Raw genomic sequence first — 15474 nt, forward strand, 5'->3', positions numbered from 1 at the left:
TTTAGAAGTAGACTTTAAATAAAATGTATATAAATAAACGACAAAGGGAAATAGTTAAGAAATAAGGATGTGAAAGATAAAACATGACTAGTTAAGACAATAGAAGAGGTAAAGATAAAAGTCTGAGATAAATAAAAGCACTAAAATAGCAATAAAGATGGGTCTTTAAGTGACTTTAAAACATCTCAATATTCCTGGCTCTTCTCAGATCCTCCAGCAGGCTGTTCCATCGTATCTGACCGTCTAGGACAACAGCCGGTCAGATCAATCCACATCATTCAGTTATACCTACAGTGTTTTTATTTTTAATTATTTATATAGTTGAAGTAATTGCATATTTACTGATCTTTTCATAGGCCATATTGTAGCTCTCATAGTAGGCTGTTCAATTTTGGGGATGCAAGTAATGCAGCAAAAAGACTACACTTGTAACACACCTGCAGTTTCCGTCTTACCTCCCTGTATATCATAACAAGTAATGCCATCTGTTATTATCTCTCATCTCTCTGAATCAGAATGGACTCTGCTTGTCTGCTAGATGTTTCTAATAATAGGAAGTGCTTTGTGATAAAATGATCAAAAATAATGGCAAGACATTAAAAACAAAAATGGATTTTAAAATAGAGACTAATGCACACCAACAACAACAAAAAATATGTGTAATTAAAATACGTTAATCAGAATCAGAAGAATCAGAATCAGAATCAGCTTTATTGGCCAGGTATGCTTGAAAACACAAGGAATTTGGCTTGGTAAGCTGTGCTCTCTTTGTACAAGAATAAAAATAAAATAAAGAATATAATAATAAAAAAAATAATATCAACTATAAACACAAAAAGAACAACAAGTAGGCATTACTAATTTGCACAGGCTAAAATAATATTATAATAGTGCAGTGGTGAGTAGTGCAGAGGTAGTTTTTTAAAGCATCAAATAAACATTAAGAATATAAATAGTTATAATTAATAAATATAAAAGGGTAAGGATAAGAGTTGACGATAAAATGAAGGCTAAAAATGTCAATAAAATTGAGTAGATAAATAATAATAAAAACAGCTAGTTAGAATTAATGAAATAAAACAACATTAAAATCAATATAAAACATTAAATTAATACAATTGTTAAACCCCACATGAAAGCCAGATTGAATAGATAGATTTTTTAATTTAAGTTTGAAAGTCTCAATATCTCCAGCTCCTCTCAAATGATGAAGTGATGCTGGTTTTGTCACTCAGAAAGATTAAGATAAGTGTACAACAGCGCCACCCGGTGGAATTGCCGGCATCCTACAAGGAAGGGTGAGGACATGTTGAAGGAATCTGATACATCCAAACAATTACTTACCTCTGTCATTTAGGGTGCTCTTTTCTTGGTCATGCCTGTTTGCTCCCTGTGCTGGCTGTGCTCTCATCATCTTCAAGATATACATTCCTTGAAGAAATCCTGCAAGGTTCTCATCTAGTACAAACGTTAGAAGTAACTGGAATTAAATGTTGACGTCTGTAATGCACGATTAAAATCCTTTTGTAGCATTCAGATATGTATATATGAGTTTTGACAGTAATGCTTATAATCCCACCAAGGTGCTGGACTTTTTTTCACCTACCTCTTCCCTCATTTATTTATTCTGACACAGAGAGAAAACTGCAGAAACAAACTAAAAATCCAATCCTGAAGCACATGATGAAAGTCTGGTATGATGTTCGAAACATTTTAAAGAACCGCCCTCGCTGTCACAGTTTAGCTTGATATGGGGCAATCAGCTCTTTCCCCCCGGGTAGAGCAGATGCAACATTTAAGACATGGGCACTCAGAGGACTTAAAACAATCAACGCCCTGTACATGTCCAAATCTAATGTTTTCATGACATTCTGGGAGCTGCAATCTAAATTCAGTATTGATAAAAAAACATCATTTTAAATATCTTCAGTTGAGAAGTTTTGTGAAAGCAAATCAAAGCAACCTTTTTTAAAATATTTTTTTTATTTTATTTGTAACTTTTTTAATGTAACAAGACAAAACAAATACAATCAAACAGGGGCTCAGACATGTGAAATTAAATTAAATAAACAGATATATAAATTAATAGAAAACCCGTGAAGTTAGTTGAGAAATGATTTTAAAGGTGACATATCATGCTTTTTTCATCAATATATATTGGTCTAAGAGGTCCCCAAAACATGTCTTTAAAGTTTATGCTCAAAAAAACACTTTGAAATCAGATTTTGGCATGCCTGAAAAACCCTCTTCTTCAGTCCTCCTCAGAACACTCTGTTTTCTCTCTGACCACGCCCCCTCAGGAAGTGGATGTGGCCTCAGCTCTCCGGCACATTGATCTAATGTTTACATGTTGGCTGAATATACACGCTGCTCACAGACCTGCTACTTCAACCCTCTGAATCTGATCCAGAATCTGATCCTGACGGAGAGGCGCCTGCAGCAGGACCTTTCTGAACCATTTGTCACAGATTTAGTGTTTCTTGTTGTTTTATTTGTCAGTATGTCGACGTGTATCTTGGTACACAGCTACGAACATGTAGCTATGTGGCTATGCTAACTAGCGCTAGCACTTATCCATGATTAATAAAAATCATCCACTAGATCTTGAAATCTGCAGACGTGGGGAGTAAAAGCGACCTCTGCCAGAAAAGCAGCGGGACCTTTCTGAAGGATTGGTCACAGATTTAGTGTTTCTTGTTGTTTTATTTGTCAGTATGTCGACGTGTGTCTTGGTACACAGCTACAGTTACGACATGTAGCTATGTGGCTATGCTAATTAGCGCTAGCACTTATCCATGATTAATAAAAATCATCCACTAGATCTTCAAATCTGCAGACGTGGGGAGTAAAAGCGACCTCTGCCAGAAAGGCAGCGGGACCTTTCTGAAGGATTGGTCACAGATTCTGTGTTACTTGTTGTTTTATTTGTCAGTATGTCGACGTGTCTTAGTACACAGCTACAGCTACAGCTATGACATGTAGCTATGTGGCTATGCTAACTAGTGCTAGCACTTTTCCATGAAAAATAAAAATCATCCACTAGATCTTCAAATCTGCAGACGTGGGGAGTAAAACTGACCTTTGTGTTTATTAAGACAGCCGACAACTAGCATGCCTCCCTCCTAAGCTCCTTGTTAGCACACATTTGTGCAGGTAATGAAAAACGGAGGGGGGATTCAGTATTATTTTATACTGTCTATGGGCTGAACAAGCTCCGAGCTCTGACTCCGTGACAGACCAGATATTGTTGTTACGTAACAAAAACACGGAAGTCTGAAACGGCTCGTTTCACACACATTTACAGAAAGGTGTAGAAATCAAAACAGGGGCAGAATGGATTTTTTTTCATTCCCGGGGGTTTGTAGACATGCCAGGGAAACATATTTCAGGTAGAGAACCATTAAAAAGTCAATTTTGCATGATATGTCACCTTTAAATGACAAAATAAATGAAGAGAAGTAATACAATAAATAGAAATACATATATATACATACAAACACACACATGCACACACATGCATACGTATGCATACACATACCTGTACATACACATAAATAAAAAACATAAAAAGACCACACAAAGCTGCCAATTAAAATGCGTACTCTGGAGTGCTATGTGTCCAGTCTGCATATATAAAGAAATACTCCACTTCCATCACACGTCAGCCTCATCCAAACAGGCAAGGAACGGGCTCCAGATAGCTGAGAGTGTCTTCACAGAGCTAGATTGCAGAAACCTTAAATCAAAGCAATCTTAACAAGCCTCCCCCGACTTCTCTTGGAAAAAATGATGACAAAGAATAGGTTAAGGAAAGGTCTTATCTCAGAATTCTACAGGATGTTGGTATGTAATGCATCAGATACATCACATAAAAGATGAATGTCATGGAATGAAGACTTGTCACTTAACATCTCAGAGCAGGACTGGAGAAGTGCTTGTTCTAAAGTTTACACAATGTCTATAAATAGTCGACTTAGAATATTACAATTCAAATGGCTAATGCGTATATACATAACACCTGTAAAATTAAACAAGTACAATAAGAACATTCCAGGCACATGTATAAGATGTATTGAATCTAAAAGAACATTAGTACACTGGAATGGGAATGCAGGAAAATAAAAATATTTTGGGAAGAGGTTAAAAATATAATTGAGAAGATCATTTCCAAACAGATCATACTAGACCCCAAATTGTTTCGGTTAGCAATATATCCAGAAAGACATTTTTACACTAAAAATGAATGCAAATTTCTGCTGTCTGCAGAAGAAATGTTTTGCACAAAACTGGACAGATAAGATAAGATAAGATTCTCCTTTATTAGTCCCACAATGGGGAAATTCATGGAGTTATAGCAGCAAACAAAAAGGTGTACAGCACAAAAATTTCAACAAGAATATATATATATTAAAAAAAATGTCCATCAGAGACGACAGCTTGGCCATAATTCTCCTGTCAGCCACCACCTCCACAGGATCCAGGACCATAGACTGTAAATAAAAATGGACAGCGTTGCTCCGCCTCTTCCTGTAGTGCAGTTCTGAAGCCAAAAAAATCCCACTCCTGGGCGCCGCCATTGTGCAGCCAGAGCCTGCGAAGCCATTGTAATAAGCTCCGCCCTACAGCGTAGTGTCACAAGACGCTGTGTGTCCTTTGAAGTTTCCCTCTACGGCGGCTGTGAGTCAAAGGAAACCCGGAAGTAAAACCCCTTTTTTTAAACTCTAATTACTAACGAAAAAGAAACTTTTCAGGAAAAAGAGGCCTTGAACACAAAACAGTCGAATACTAACTACATATCACCACAGCATACGGATGTAAGAAACATTCGTACGACGTGTATTTATTTTTTAAAGTTTCACTACTGAATGGGATGTTTTGACCTATACTGCAGCCAGCCACCAGGGGGTAGACACTCTGGTGAAAGCACCTACAGCCGAATTAGATGCACCCCTGTCCTGGACTGAGCTGGGCTTCTTCGCCTGTTAGTTCAGTCTTGCTCTCGTGTATCCTGTCCGCCCACAGCAGGTGAAATCCTTCCAATGTGGCGTTCGTGTCCGGTGTTAGCTCTGTTAGCATGATGCTACTCTGCCAGTATTCCCTCTGGTGCTGGGTTTAGCTTGTCCACCTTGTCGAAGATAGATCTTACATTCCCCATAACGGTGGGTGGAAGGACAGGTCGATGTCGTCTTTTTTAGCTTGCACCTCATTACCAGCATGTCATCCTTGCCTCCTTCTCCTCAGCTCGCAGGGAACATCGGGCCTAGCATCGTTTAGCACCCAGTACTACCCATTGGTTAAATCAGATGTTGTCAACCCTCCCATTAGAAAAAATAACATACATCCAGAGAGCCAAAGAACATGTTTTTGAAAAAATGTGGCAACCCTTCATTGATTATGTCAAAAAACATGCCAACTGACCTTGATTTTATTTCTTTCAAATTGAATAGCCTTGTCTGATTTAGAGAAGCTTTGTCCGTTCTATTTTATTTTATTTTTAAAAATTATTATTTTTTTTTTCTTTCTTTTTTGTTTAGTTGTTATTGTCTTGTTTGTCAATTTGTTAAACCTTGAGATACAGCCATACAGTTGTGAAAGTGGAAAGTGATTAAAGATAAAGCTGTATATTTGTGGTTATAAACTTCAATAAAAACACTATGGCAAAAAAAACAAAAAAAAAAACAAACATATGATATTATTGTGAAGATTTAATGTATTGTTCATTTTTATTTTCATTCATGTGAGCATATTCATGTCAGCTACAACAAATAAAAACACGTTCTGTTTTTTTAAATATCTTTTTTTCTTTTTTTTATTGAGAATTAGAACATATGAAGAATTGAATTCAAATTTTGGGCCAATTTAGAGTCTTCAATTTACCTGACCTGCATGTTTTTGGAAAGTGGGAGGAAACCGGAAGTACCCGGAGGAAACCCATGCAGTCACAGGGAGAACATACAAACTCCTCACAGCAAAAGAAGCAGCTTTTAGAGCAGCCTGGGGTCTGCTTTAAAAGCTGCTGCTTCTAGATGTGAGGCATCAGTGCTAACCACTGACCACCGCTGTGCTGCCCTACTTACCTAACTCACCCGCTCTCCTGCTGCTCCTCTTCTAGTTCTTCATCTTTGACAGGATCTTCTCTAGGTAAGGCCGATCTTTTCGGATCACGACTCTGTCCCAGTGCTTCCTGAAGCTTTTATGAGCCGCCACATCCTGGAGGATGGCGAGTCCATGTTTCCTGCAGAAGGATGAGATGTTATTTAACACTTTGGTCAACAACACAAAAGTAAACAAAGAAACTGGACATTGTTACAGAAATCACAAACAACAAGACATCAGGTGACACAGATTTGAACTTTCTGAACCAAATGCATGGTTTGAGTACTTACCTAACTTCCGCAGCTGAGTCCAGAGCCATCTTGTTGACAGCAGCCAGAAAGTTCTCAGTGAACGCCTTTCCAGCCGACAAGATTCCAGTCATCTTGAGTTTATCAGCCAGCACATGTAGCTGACATGCAGAAGCTTCTCTCACCGCAGAATTCAGATGGCTAAAAGAGACAAAGTAAAAAAAAATTCAGTCATTTTGTACTGTGACATTTCATTTCAAATGTTGCCACTCCTGCACTTATTGATGTTATTGTCACTGAAGACATACCTTAGTCCTGTTTGCACCAGAACCTTTATTACTCGTCCTGGGCTGCTGTTCTGCACTAGTACCTCCAGGGCCCCCAAGACCTGCTTCCGGAGAAAGGCATTGGCATTTGCTTGGACAATCTTCTGCAGTAGAGCTCGGACCATGTCCTCCACCTGACTTTCCAAATTTTCTTTGAAGTAGACTAAAAGATACACCAAGGTGTCTATCGCTGCAGAGGCCACAGCAGAGCGCGGATTTTTAATCTGGAGAGTAAGAACAAAGGGAAACTGTCAGCAGTCATGCTTCTATCACAGATGCAATCAAATATTTGAATGCACACACTCAATAGATGTACATGGATACAAAGAGAGAAACAACTTCCATACCTCCTCTGTCACGTTGAGACACACGTCAATACGCCTGGAATTCAGCTCCTCTAGATTGTGCTGTGCCAGAGCCTTGATCATCTTAAGTCCTGATACCTTCTTTTCCCTGTGTTAGAGATACAAATGTTATTGAACGGCACTGAATATTATCTAGGATCAAAACTAATGCCATGGGTACACCATTGGCAGATTGCTAATGGTAGTGCTAATCTTTCAACTAATAAGTTACCAAGAACTGTTCATGTCAAGTTCTCTAAAATAGATGTTTGTAGTGATGAACTGATGAAAAGTTAAATTTAGCAAATATTTGATCTGCTGATATTTATCTAGCTTAAATGTTGATGAAGTCATACTGCAGATTGAAAATTAGTATAGATACTTACCAGTCTGAATCGCTGATCAGTTCGAAGCTGAGGGAAACACTTTTCCCTGGTTCTTTGATTGGATCCAGCTCTGCAATGCTACTGCAAACATTCTGAACATCATATGTCTCCTCAGTCTCCTCAGGTTCTGGTGCAGTGGTTGGGATAAAACCCTGCCTTCGACCCCCGTTCCTTTTTGCAGGAGCAGGCTTTGCTGGAGGAGTTGGCCTTACATCTTCCTGAACAGCATATGTCTCCTCAAACTCCTCAGGTTCTGGTGCAGGGGTTGGGATAAAACCCTGCCTTCGAACCCCGTTCCTTTTTGCAGGAACAGGCTTTGCTGGAGGAGTTGGCCTTACATCTTCCTGAACAGCATATGTCTCCTCAAATTCCTCAGGTTCTGGTGCAGGGGTTGGGATAAAACCCTGCCTTCGAGCCCCGTTCCTTTTTGCAGGAGCAGGCTTTGCTGGAGGAGTTGGCCTTACATCTTCCTGAACAGCATATGTCTCCTCAAACTCCTCAGGTTCTGGTGCAGGGGTTGGGATAAAACCCTGCCTTCGACCCCCGTTCCTTTTTGCAGGAACAGGCTTTGCTGGAGGAGTTGGCCTTACATCTTCCTGAACAGCATATGTCTCCTCAAACTCCTCAGGTTCTGGTGCAGGGGTTGGGATAAAACCCTGCCTTAGACCCCCGTTCCTTTTTGCAGGAGCAGGCTTTGCTGGAGGAGTTGGCCTTACATCTTCCTGAACAGCATATGTCTCCTCAAACTCCTCAGGTTCTGGTGCAGGGGTTGGGATAAAACCCTGTCTTCGACCCCCGTTTCTTTTTGCAGGAGCAGGCTTTGCTGGAGGAGTTGGCCTTACATCTTCCTGAACAGCATATGTCTCCTCAAACTCCTCAGGTTCTGGTGCAGGGGTTGGGATAAAACCCTGTCTTTGACCCCCGTTCCTTTTTGCAGGAGCAGGCTTTGCTGGAGGAGTTGGCCTTAGATATTCCTTCACAGCATATGTCTCCTCAGGTCCTAGTGCAGGGGTTGGGATAAAACCTCGCCTTCGACCCCAGTTCTTTCTTGCAGGAGCAGGTGTTGCTGGAGGAGTTGGGGTGAAATTCTTTGTTTCACTCAATGCATCATTTGTGGAAGCACGCTTTGATGGAGGGGTTGGGGGGAAATCATCTGTTTGTGTCCATGCATCCCTTGTGGTCATCTTCTTGGCTGGGACTGGTGTCTGAACTGGAACTTGATTCAAAGGTGGCAGTTTTTTTCTCCTCTGACCCATTGGAGGTTTACGTTGATGGGTGAAAAAATTTTGTCTAAAGTTTTCCCACCCATTACGGATTTCTTCAAGCTGATCCTTAGTCGTCTGTAGTGGGTATCCACCAATGTCTTTTTTGTCTGTTCAAAACAGAATCAGCAAAATTTTGTTAGTACCATTTCTACATATTTGCTTATTTCAACATTAACATTTCTACTCATTGACTTATGATACAGCTCCAACTATTAACATATCCGTCTTCTGGATACAAGATAATTTATCACTTATAAGAGAAGACCCCTCCGCTTTACGTCAGGGTCCTGCTCACCCTGTTGGGATTCTAAATGTATAACCACCAGCACATTATACATTACATATCAAATGGTAAATGGACAACATTTTTTGTGTGCTCATCTAATTTTTTTCGAACACTCCAACATTCAACATCCACAAATTCACGACACATTCATTCACAGATAGATGTAAAGATAAGTTTGTCTACGAATACTTACCAGATCCCCTGATGGTCCTACTCATCACCGGGATGCCTAACACCCTTCTCCTTGGTTGGGGTATGTTAGATACTGGACTTCTGACACACCGCTCAGATGTGCCAAAAACTTGGTTGTAGGACCAGTCTCTGATGTTGTCTTTTTCAATTATTTCTGGACTTCTCTGTAATGTATTCCCTTGTGTTGTCCTGCTGTTGTCTACTGATGGGCCCTGATAGTTCTGCAGTCCCAACCGATCCAAAACAGCCCTCTGGACTGCTTGGAGTCTCATGCACACAATCTCTGATTGATGGAGCGGAGCTTCTCTCTGTGTTGTCTGGGGGTCCACCATCCCGTCCCTACTCCTGAACACACCAGGACGTTCTTGTCTCTGGTGTCTCTCTGCAATCTGTGACAAAAGATAAGTGATGGAACAGTGGTTAGTAAAGCTGAAATAACATTGCACTACTGCTTTTAGTTCACTAGCTGACCTAAAGGCTGATTTATACTTCTGCGTCGCCCTACGCAGCAGGGGCTGACGCGGACATGAGCCCCTCATACTTCTGCGTCGGTGTGTCTGTGTCGCGCAGCAATTCTCCGCCGAAACGCCTGAGGGCAGTGCGGTCTCTCTGATAGCCGGTCGCCTGCTTCCGGTCCCGCTACGATCTCTGTTTACTTTTCCACATCGATTCAGAGCGTGTTATGTTAATCTACAGCTGATACATGTTGCTGTTTATCATACAGACATGATTACATGAAGAATAGAGAGGAGGAGATGAAATACACGGCCGATGTGTGGCCGATGTCCGGGACCCCGGAAGTGCTGTGAATGCGGGAAAGACAAAGCCGTCGAGCGGACCAATCACAGAGCTTGCGGTCCGCGTCGGCTCTACGCGTAGTTACATTTTGGAGGAGGTGCACGTCAGCTACGTGCGTAGGCCTCTGCGTAGGTACGGGAGCTACGCGGACCTACGGCGTAGGTTACGCCGTCGATTCGACGCAGAAGTATAAATCAGCTTTAAGTGCTACCTTTCAGCATGGTCAGGCTGCTTACATATGGAGCAAAACACTGGACTGCATGCTCATTTCCATGAATATGAGATGTAACTGAACCTCAGACAAAAAAAATGTACTTTAGCTTTCCCCACTGTAAAAAAAAAAGCATTTCTATTTGTGTAGTATGTTTAAATTATATTAACATTGTGTCTTGCTCTGTTTTACTGCATTTAAGATGATCTAGTTTTAAATCAGATCTCATCAATACCAACACTCCACAACAGTTACTCCACGGTGATTTAAGGCTGTTCATGCATATTGAAAATGACCTATTTTCTGTAGTTATTCCTCTGTATATGATCTAAATTTACAGTAATCCAAACATCCAAACAATGAGAACTATATTTTAAACTATCTTGTAATATATCTCTTTAGCTCACTAATGCACGTACATTGTAGACCTATTATTATTATTAATATTATTTTAAACCATGTAGAACCTATTAATCAGTTTAAGAGTTGGGATTCTTGAGCCCCAGACTGCAAATATCAAAACTTCCATTGTATATTTGTAATAATATCAAAATTAAACCAGTTTAAACAATTTAAAAGTAGTTTTCTGGAAAATGAACAGAGTTTTCAGAGCTATCAGATGTTTTGTTCAGACGTAAGTACATCAATACTTACGTTATCTTCGTTGTTTAGCATCGCCGTCCTGTTTCTGTTCCAGCTTGACATGTTTGATTTTGTGATCGCTGATTGTAGTAAAGCTGAATTTCACAGATGAACTTAAAACAGTGTGAACAGTGTTTCTGAATCTGACCTGTGAGTCCTATTTCATACAGTCTATGGGTGAGTCTGATTCCATTTATACTATACTGTGTTTGTCTATGACATCATAGAGCGTCCCAACACTTTATGATGTCATAGACAATCAAAGGCACAGAATCAGAACATGAAATTGAATAAAAGAAAATGTCTGCCCAGATTGCTGCTGTGTGTCACTGATACATGCAGCTCTTATGACAGTCTAAAGCAGGCATGTCCAAAGTACGGCCAGGGGGCCAATCGCGGCCCAAGGTCCATTTAATTATGGCCCCAAACTTCCATCTTAAAATGTGTTATAAACGGTGAAGACCACAAGGGGGCACTATATGCAGATGACGTTTTAGTCTATCTATGCCATCCTTCTAGTTCATTTCCTAAACTAATGAACCATATAGAGATATTAAGCAGACATGCAGTCAATATACAAAACCCACAAATTATACCGTTAAATTACTCACCCCCAAACCACCTTACAGAGAAACAAATTTGTTATCTCTTTTTATTTCAAGCTCTGCCTGTAGAAGCTCCTGTGAAACATTTTTCTGAACTAAACAAGCTAATTTCCAGATTTATTTGGCAAGAGAAAAACACAGGGTAAAATTCAAAACCCTATAATGTCAAAAGAAAGAAGGGGGAATGGCGCTTCCACATTTTAAAGGTGACATATCATGCAAAATTGACTTTTTAATGGTTCTCTACCTGAAATATGTGTCCCTGGCATGTCTACAAACCCCCCGAGAATGAAAAAAATCCATGCTGCCCCTGTTTTGATTTCTACACCTTTCTGTAAATGTGTGTGAAACGAGCCGTTTCAGACTTCCGTGTTTTTGTTACGTGACAACAATATCCGGTCTGTCACGGAGTCAGAGCTTGGAGCTTGTTCAGCCTATAGACTGTATAAAATAATACTGAATCCCCCCTCCGTTTTTCATTGCCTGCACACATGTGTGCCAACAAGGAGCTTAGGAGGGAGGCATGCTAGTTGTAGGCTGTCTTAATAAACACAAAGGTCAGTTTTACTCCCCACGTCTGCAGATTTGAAGATCTAGTGGATGATTTTTATTTATCATGGATAAGTGCTAGCGCTAGTTAGCATAGCTACATGTCGTAGCTGTGTACCAAGACACACGTCGACATACTGACAAATAAAACAACAAGAAACACAGAATCTGTGACAAATCCTTCAGAAAAGGTCCCGCTGCCTTTCTGGCAGAGGTTGGTTTTACTCCCCACGGCTGCAGATTTGAAGATCTAGTGGATGATTTTTATTTGTCATGGATAAGTGCTAGCGCTAATTAGCATAGCCACATAGCTACATGTTCATAGCTGTAGCTGTAGCTGTGTACCAAGACACACGTCGACATACTGACAAATAAAACAACAAGAAACACTAAATCTGTGACAAATCCTTCAGAAAGGTCCTGCTGCCTTTCTGGTAGAGGTCAGTTTTACTCCCCACGTCTGCAGATTTGAAGATCGAGTGGATGATTTTTATTTTTCATGGAAAAGTGCTAGCGCTAATTAGCATAGCCACATAGCTACATGTTCGTAGCTGTGTACCAAGACACACGTCTACACCTGGACGAAAACCTGGAATACAATTAAAGACGAAATTAAATACTGAACATAATATGTATCGACTGAGTTAGGATTTTATTCACTAATGTTAAAGGTTTGTCACTACTGTTGATTATTAAAGAGACATATCTGATATCAACTTGATGTCATTCAAAATCCAATTTACTCCTCATGTTTGACATACAGATAATGCAGACAGTGTATACAGACCTCTGTAGCTTGATATATCTAAAGCACAGCACTGTTAGAGTGATTGTGAGTTACCTGTATTCCTGCCACTCCAATTAATAACCATAATGAATGAAAGGGAAGCAATGTTAGTCCTTCACGAAATACTTTAATGCTCAGCCATAACAAAGATCAAGTGTCAGAGGCTCCTCTGCTAAAGGCCTTTACTAACTTCCATCAACGTTGTTTGCTAAATTTTAATTCGGCAACAAACTATCATAAGTGTAGCATCTGTAATATTAATGAAGTCCAGCTTAGTCTTGGAAAACAGTGTAAATGTTGCATTTCAAGGCTTGGCCAGCAGATGGCAGTGCGTGACTATAGCTGCAGAGCACATCTGGAGGTAGTGTAAGAAATGTTTGGCTCAGTGTGAACAGGCCACAGCAAACAGGTGAATGAATACAGACCATAAAGTCCTTTGATTCAGTTTGAAATATTGTTTGTAACCACATTTCACCTTCATTACAGCCTCACAGCAGGAAACAACTTTTAAAAACACACTTTTTTAAACATGCTTTTACTTCTTAACTTATCACTGACTTTTTTAATTTCTGCATGGTTTTATCACAACGTTTTGCACTCTGTGAAGCACCTTATAAACCTGTTTTTAAAAGGTGCAATATAAATAAATGTATTCTTATTCTAATTCTTATTTATTATTAACCTTTTCCAAACCTAAGACCATTTAAACCATAAAAACAAAAACAATGATGAGATCTCTGGACTGTATGAGTTTTGCATTAGCTGAGTGCAAAAGATGCAACAGGGTCTAGATATAAAGGGTGCATTAGGGGCAGTGATTTCAAGAGTGTGTATCTCAGTAGAATCCATGTAGATTACCATTTTAGATAAAGGACAATAGCTTCAGAAAGATGTTATCAAGATGTTCTAACTATTTAAAGCACTGATGGACTTTAGATATAAAAACAACATTTCTGTTGATAACCTTTTTAAGGATATTTTAAACTTGATTTGAAAACTACTTTAAAGACCAGAACAGTCAAACTTGAAGCTGAATGAGTGCACTTCCATAAAAGGTTTATGGCTTTCAACTCAGACACCATCCCCACCGAGGTCTTCTTACAATGTAAATCTCTGTAGCCTAAATTCTTGACCCACTTTCTCCCTTTCCTAGGAAGCAAGGGGTCAGAGGTCAACGCTCCACTAGCTCTTTTGATCTGTGAGACATTCAGGCTGTTTTCGAGCCGCCTGCTAAACTAGCAGTACGTACTGATTTGGCCAAAATTCAGTATGTACTGTAGTATGTAAACAAGAGCAAAATCTGCAGTTTGCAAAACTACCCGCATGTCTTACTGATTCTGGAAAATGTAATGCATCAGACCAGTCTCCCTCATGTACTGTTTCCCACAATGCACAGCGCTAATGTTCCACTTCTTCTTTTTTCTTCTTCTTTGACGGGGGCACTCAGTTTTAGATGCTGTGAAAATTATTAAATTCCATATAAACCACTTCTTAACTTTTTAAATCACAAGTGATGCTTAAGAAGCATTTTGGCGATCAGCTTGGTCGTTGTTTACTTCCACTTACAGAAACCAGATACCAGCGATGCCTGACCCAGCATACTGCAGAACAGATCCAACAGACATACTACATACATACTATCTTCAAACGCAGTGTGCAGTATGTCCTGCATACTACATACTACATTTGTAGATAGTATGTGGCAGGCGGTTTCGAAAACAGCCTCAGTGTCCTCTATAAAGACAAGTGTGGACATGTGTGGCCATGATTAACACCTTGAGCTGCAGCAGAAGGACAAATCCTCCCTCACTAACCGACACACTGACCCACTGTAACCCGACTGATGACACAGCGCTTTATTTCTGCTTGAACTATAATTGATACAATTGTACACCAAAGAGAAAGATCAATTACTCCTCTTGTGCAATAAATAAAATCTGCTGTGCTGAGTGGGATTTATTAATATCATTTGCCCTGGAGTGGCTTTACCAGTCAATAATTTGCCTGTAAACTAGTCCGACCACACACACACACACACACACACACACACACTTTTGGACGTCACTGTCCATTGTTGTGTAAGGTTGCTGACGCATGGTTGAGGGTAAAGTCCACTCTTAACTAATGTAGGGCGTTTGGTAGCACTCAGGGTTAGTAAATGTTTACCATCGATCTTCATTTTTTTCATGTTTTAGTTTACTTTTTGATTTAAAGTTTTTGTTTGCTTATTTGCTTTGAAGATTTTGGGATATATCTGGCGATGTCAAAAGGAGATTATGTAAAAGTGTTTTGCACAATTCAAGCTTAAAACTGCTGTGAGGAGTTTCTTTAGCTGGTTTTGAAATGGACTGAAATAAAACCTGTTACTTTTTAACAGGCTATAAAATGAAATAAGACTTTAATCAATAAGATATAATATTTTTGTTTTGTTATTTTAATGCCTGAAACTGCCACTGCATCAGGGTAGGTGACACTTTAAGTAATGAACACATGCTGCAGAAACAGTCTTAGTGAGTGTTAGATAATATTTCAGTAAATGGGGGCGCCAAAGTCAACACAAACCAAAAGTTCCTTATAGGAGCTTTAAAGACAATGAAAATAAAGTCATTTCAAGTTCATGTACTCCATTCATCAATAGAGGTGTGAAAAAAAATATTGATACAGCAATATATCGCGACACTTTGACCTCTGATATAATATTGATATTTCAACTCTTAATATGGATATTTTTGTAGTAGT

The 15474-nt window shown here is 39.6% G+C and overlaps 1 protein-coding gene across 1 annotated transcript; it reads right to left on the reverse strand.

The window, feature by feature from the left end:
* Nucleotides 1–5803: 5803 nt before the first annotated feature.
* On the reverse strand, nucleotides 5804–10984 carry LOC117823654 (formin-like protein 14). The gene is made up of 7 exons (XM_034698876.1): nucleotides 10807–10984; nucleotides 9145–9532; nucleotides 7401–8772; nucleotides 7018–7123; nucleotides 6653–6894; nucleotides 6387–6545; nucleotides 5804–6235 (listed from the first exon to the last, which is right to left on the reverse strand). Exons 1-7 carry the CDS (start codon nucleotides 10855–10857, stop codon nucleotides 6109–6111), a joined length of 2445 nt encoding a protein of 814 aa, XP_034554767.1. The 5' UTR covers nucleotides 10858–10984; the 3' UTR covers nucleotides 5804–6108.
* Nucleotides 10985–15474: the final 4490 nt, after the last annotated feature.

This window comes from Notolabrus celidotus, chromosome 13 (genome assembly GCF_009762535.1).
Source record: "Notolabrus celidotus isolate fNotCel1 chromosome 13, fNotCel1.pri, whole genome shotgun sequence".
Lineage (NCBI taxonomy): Eukaryota > Metazoa > Chordata > Actinopteri > Labriformes > Labridae > Notolabrus > Notolabrus celidotus.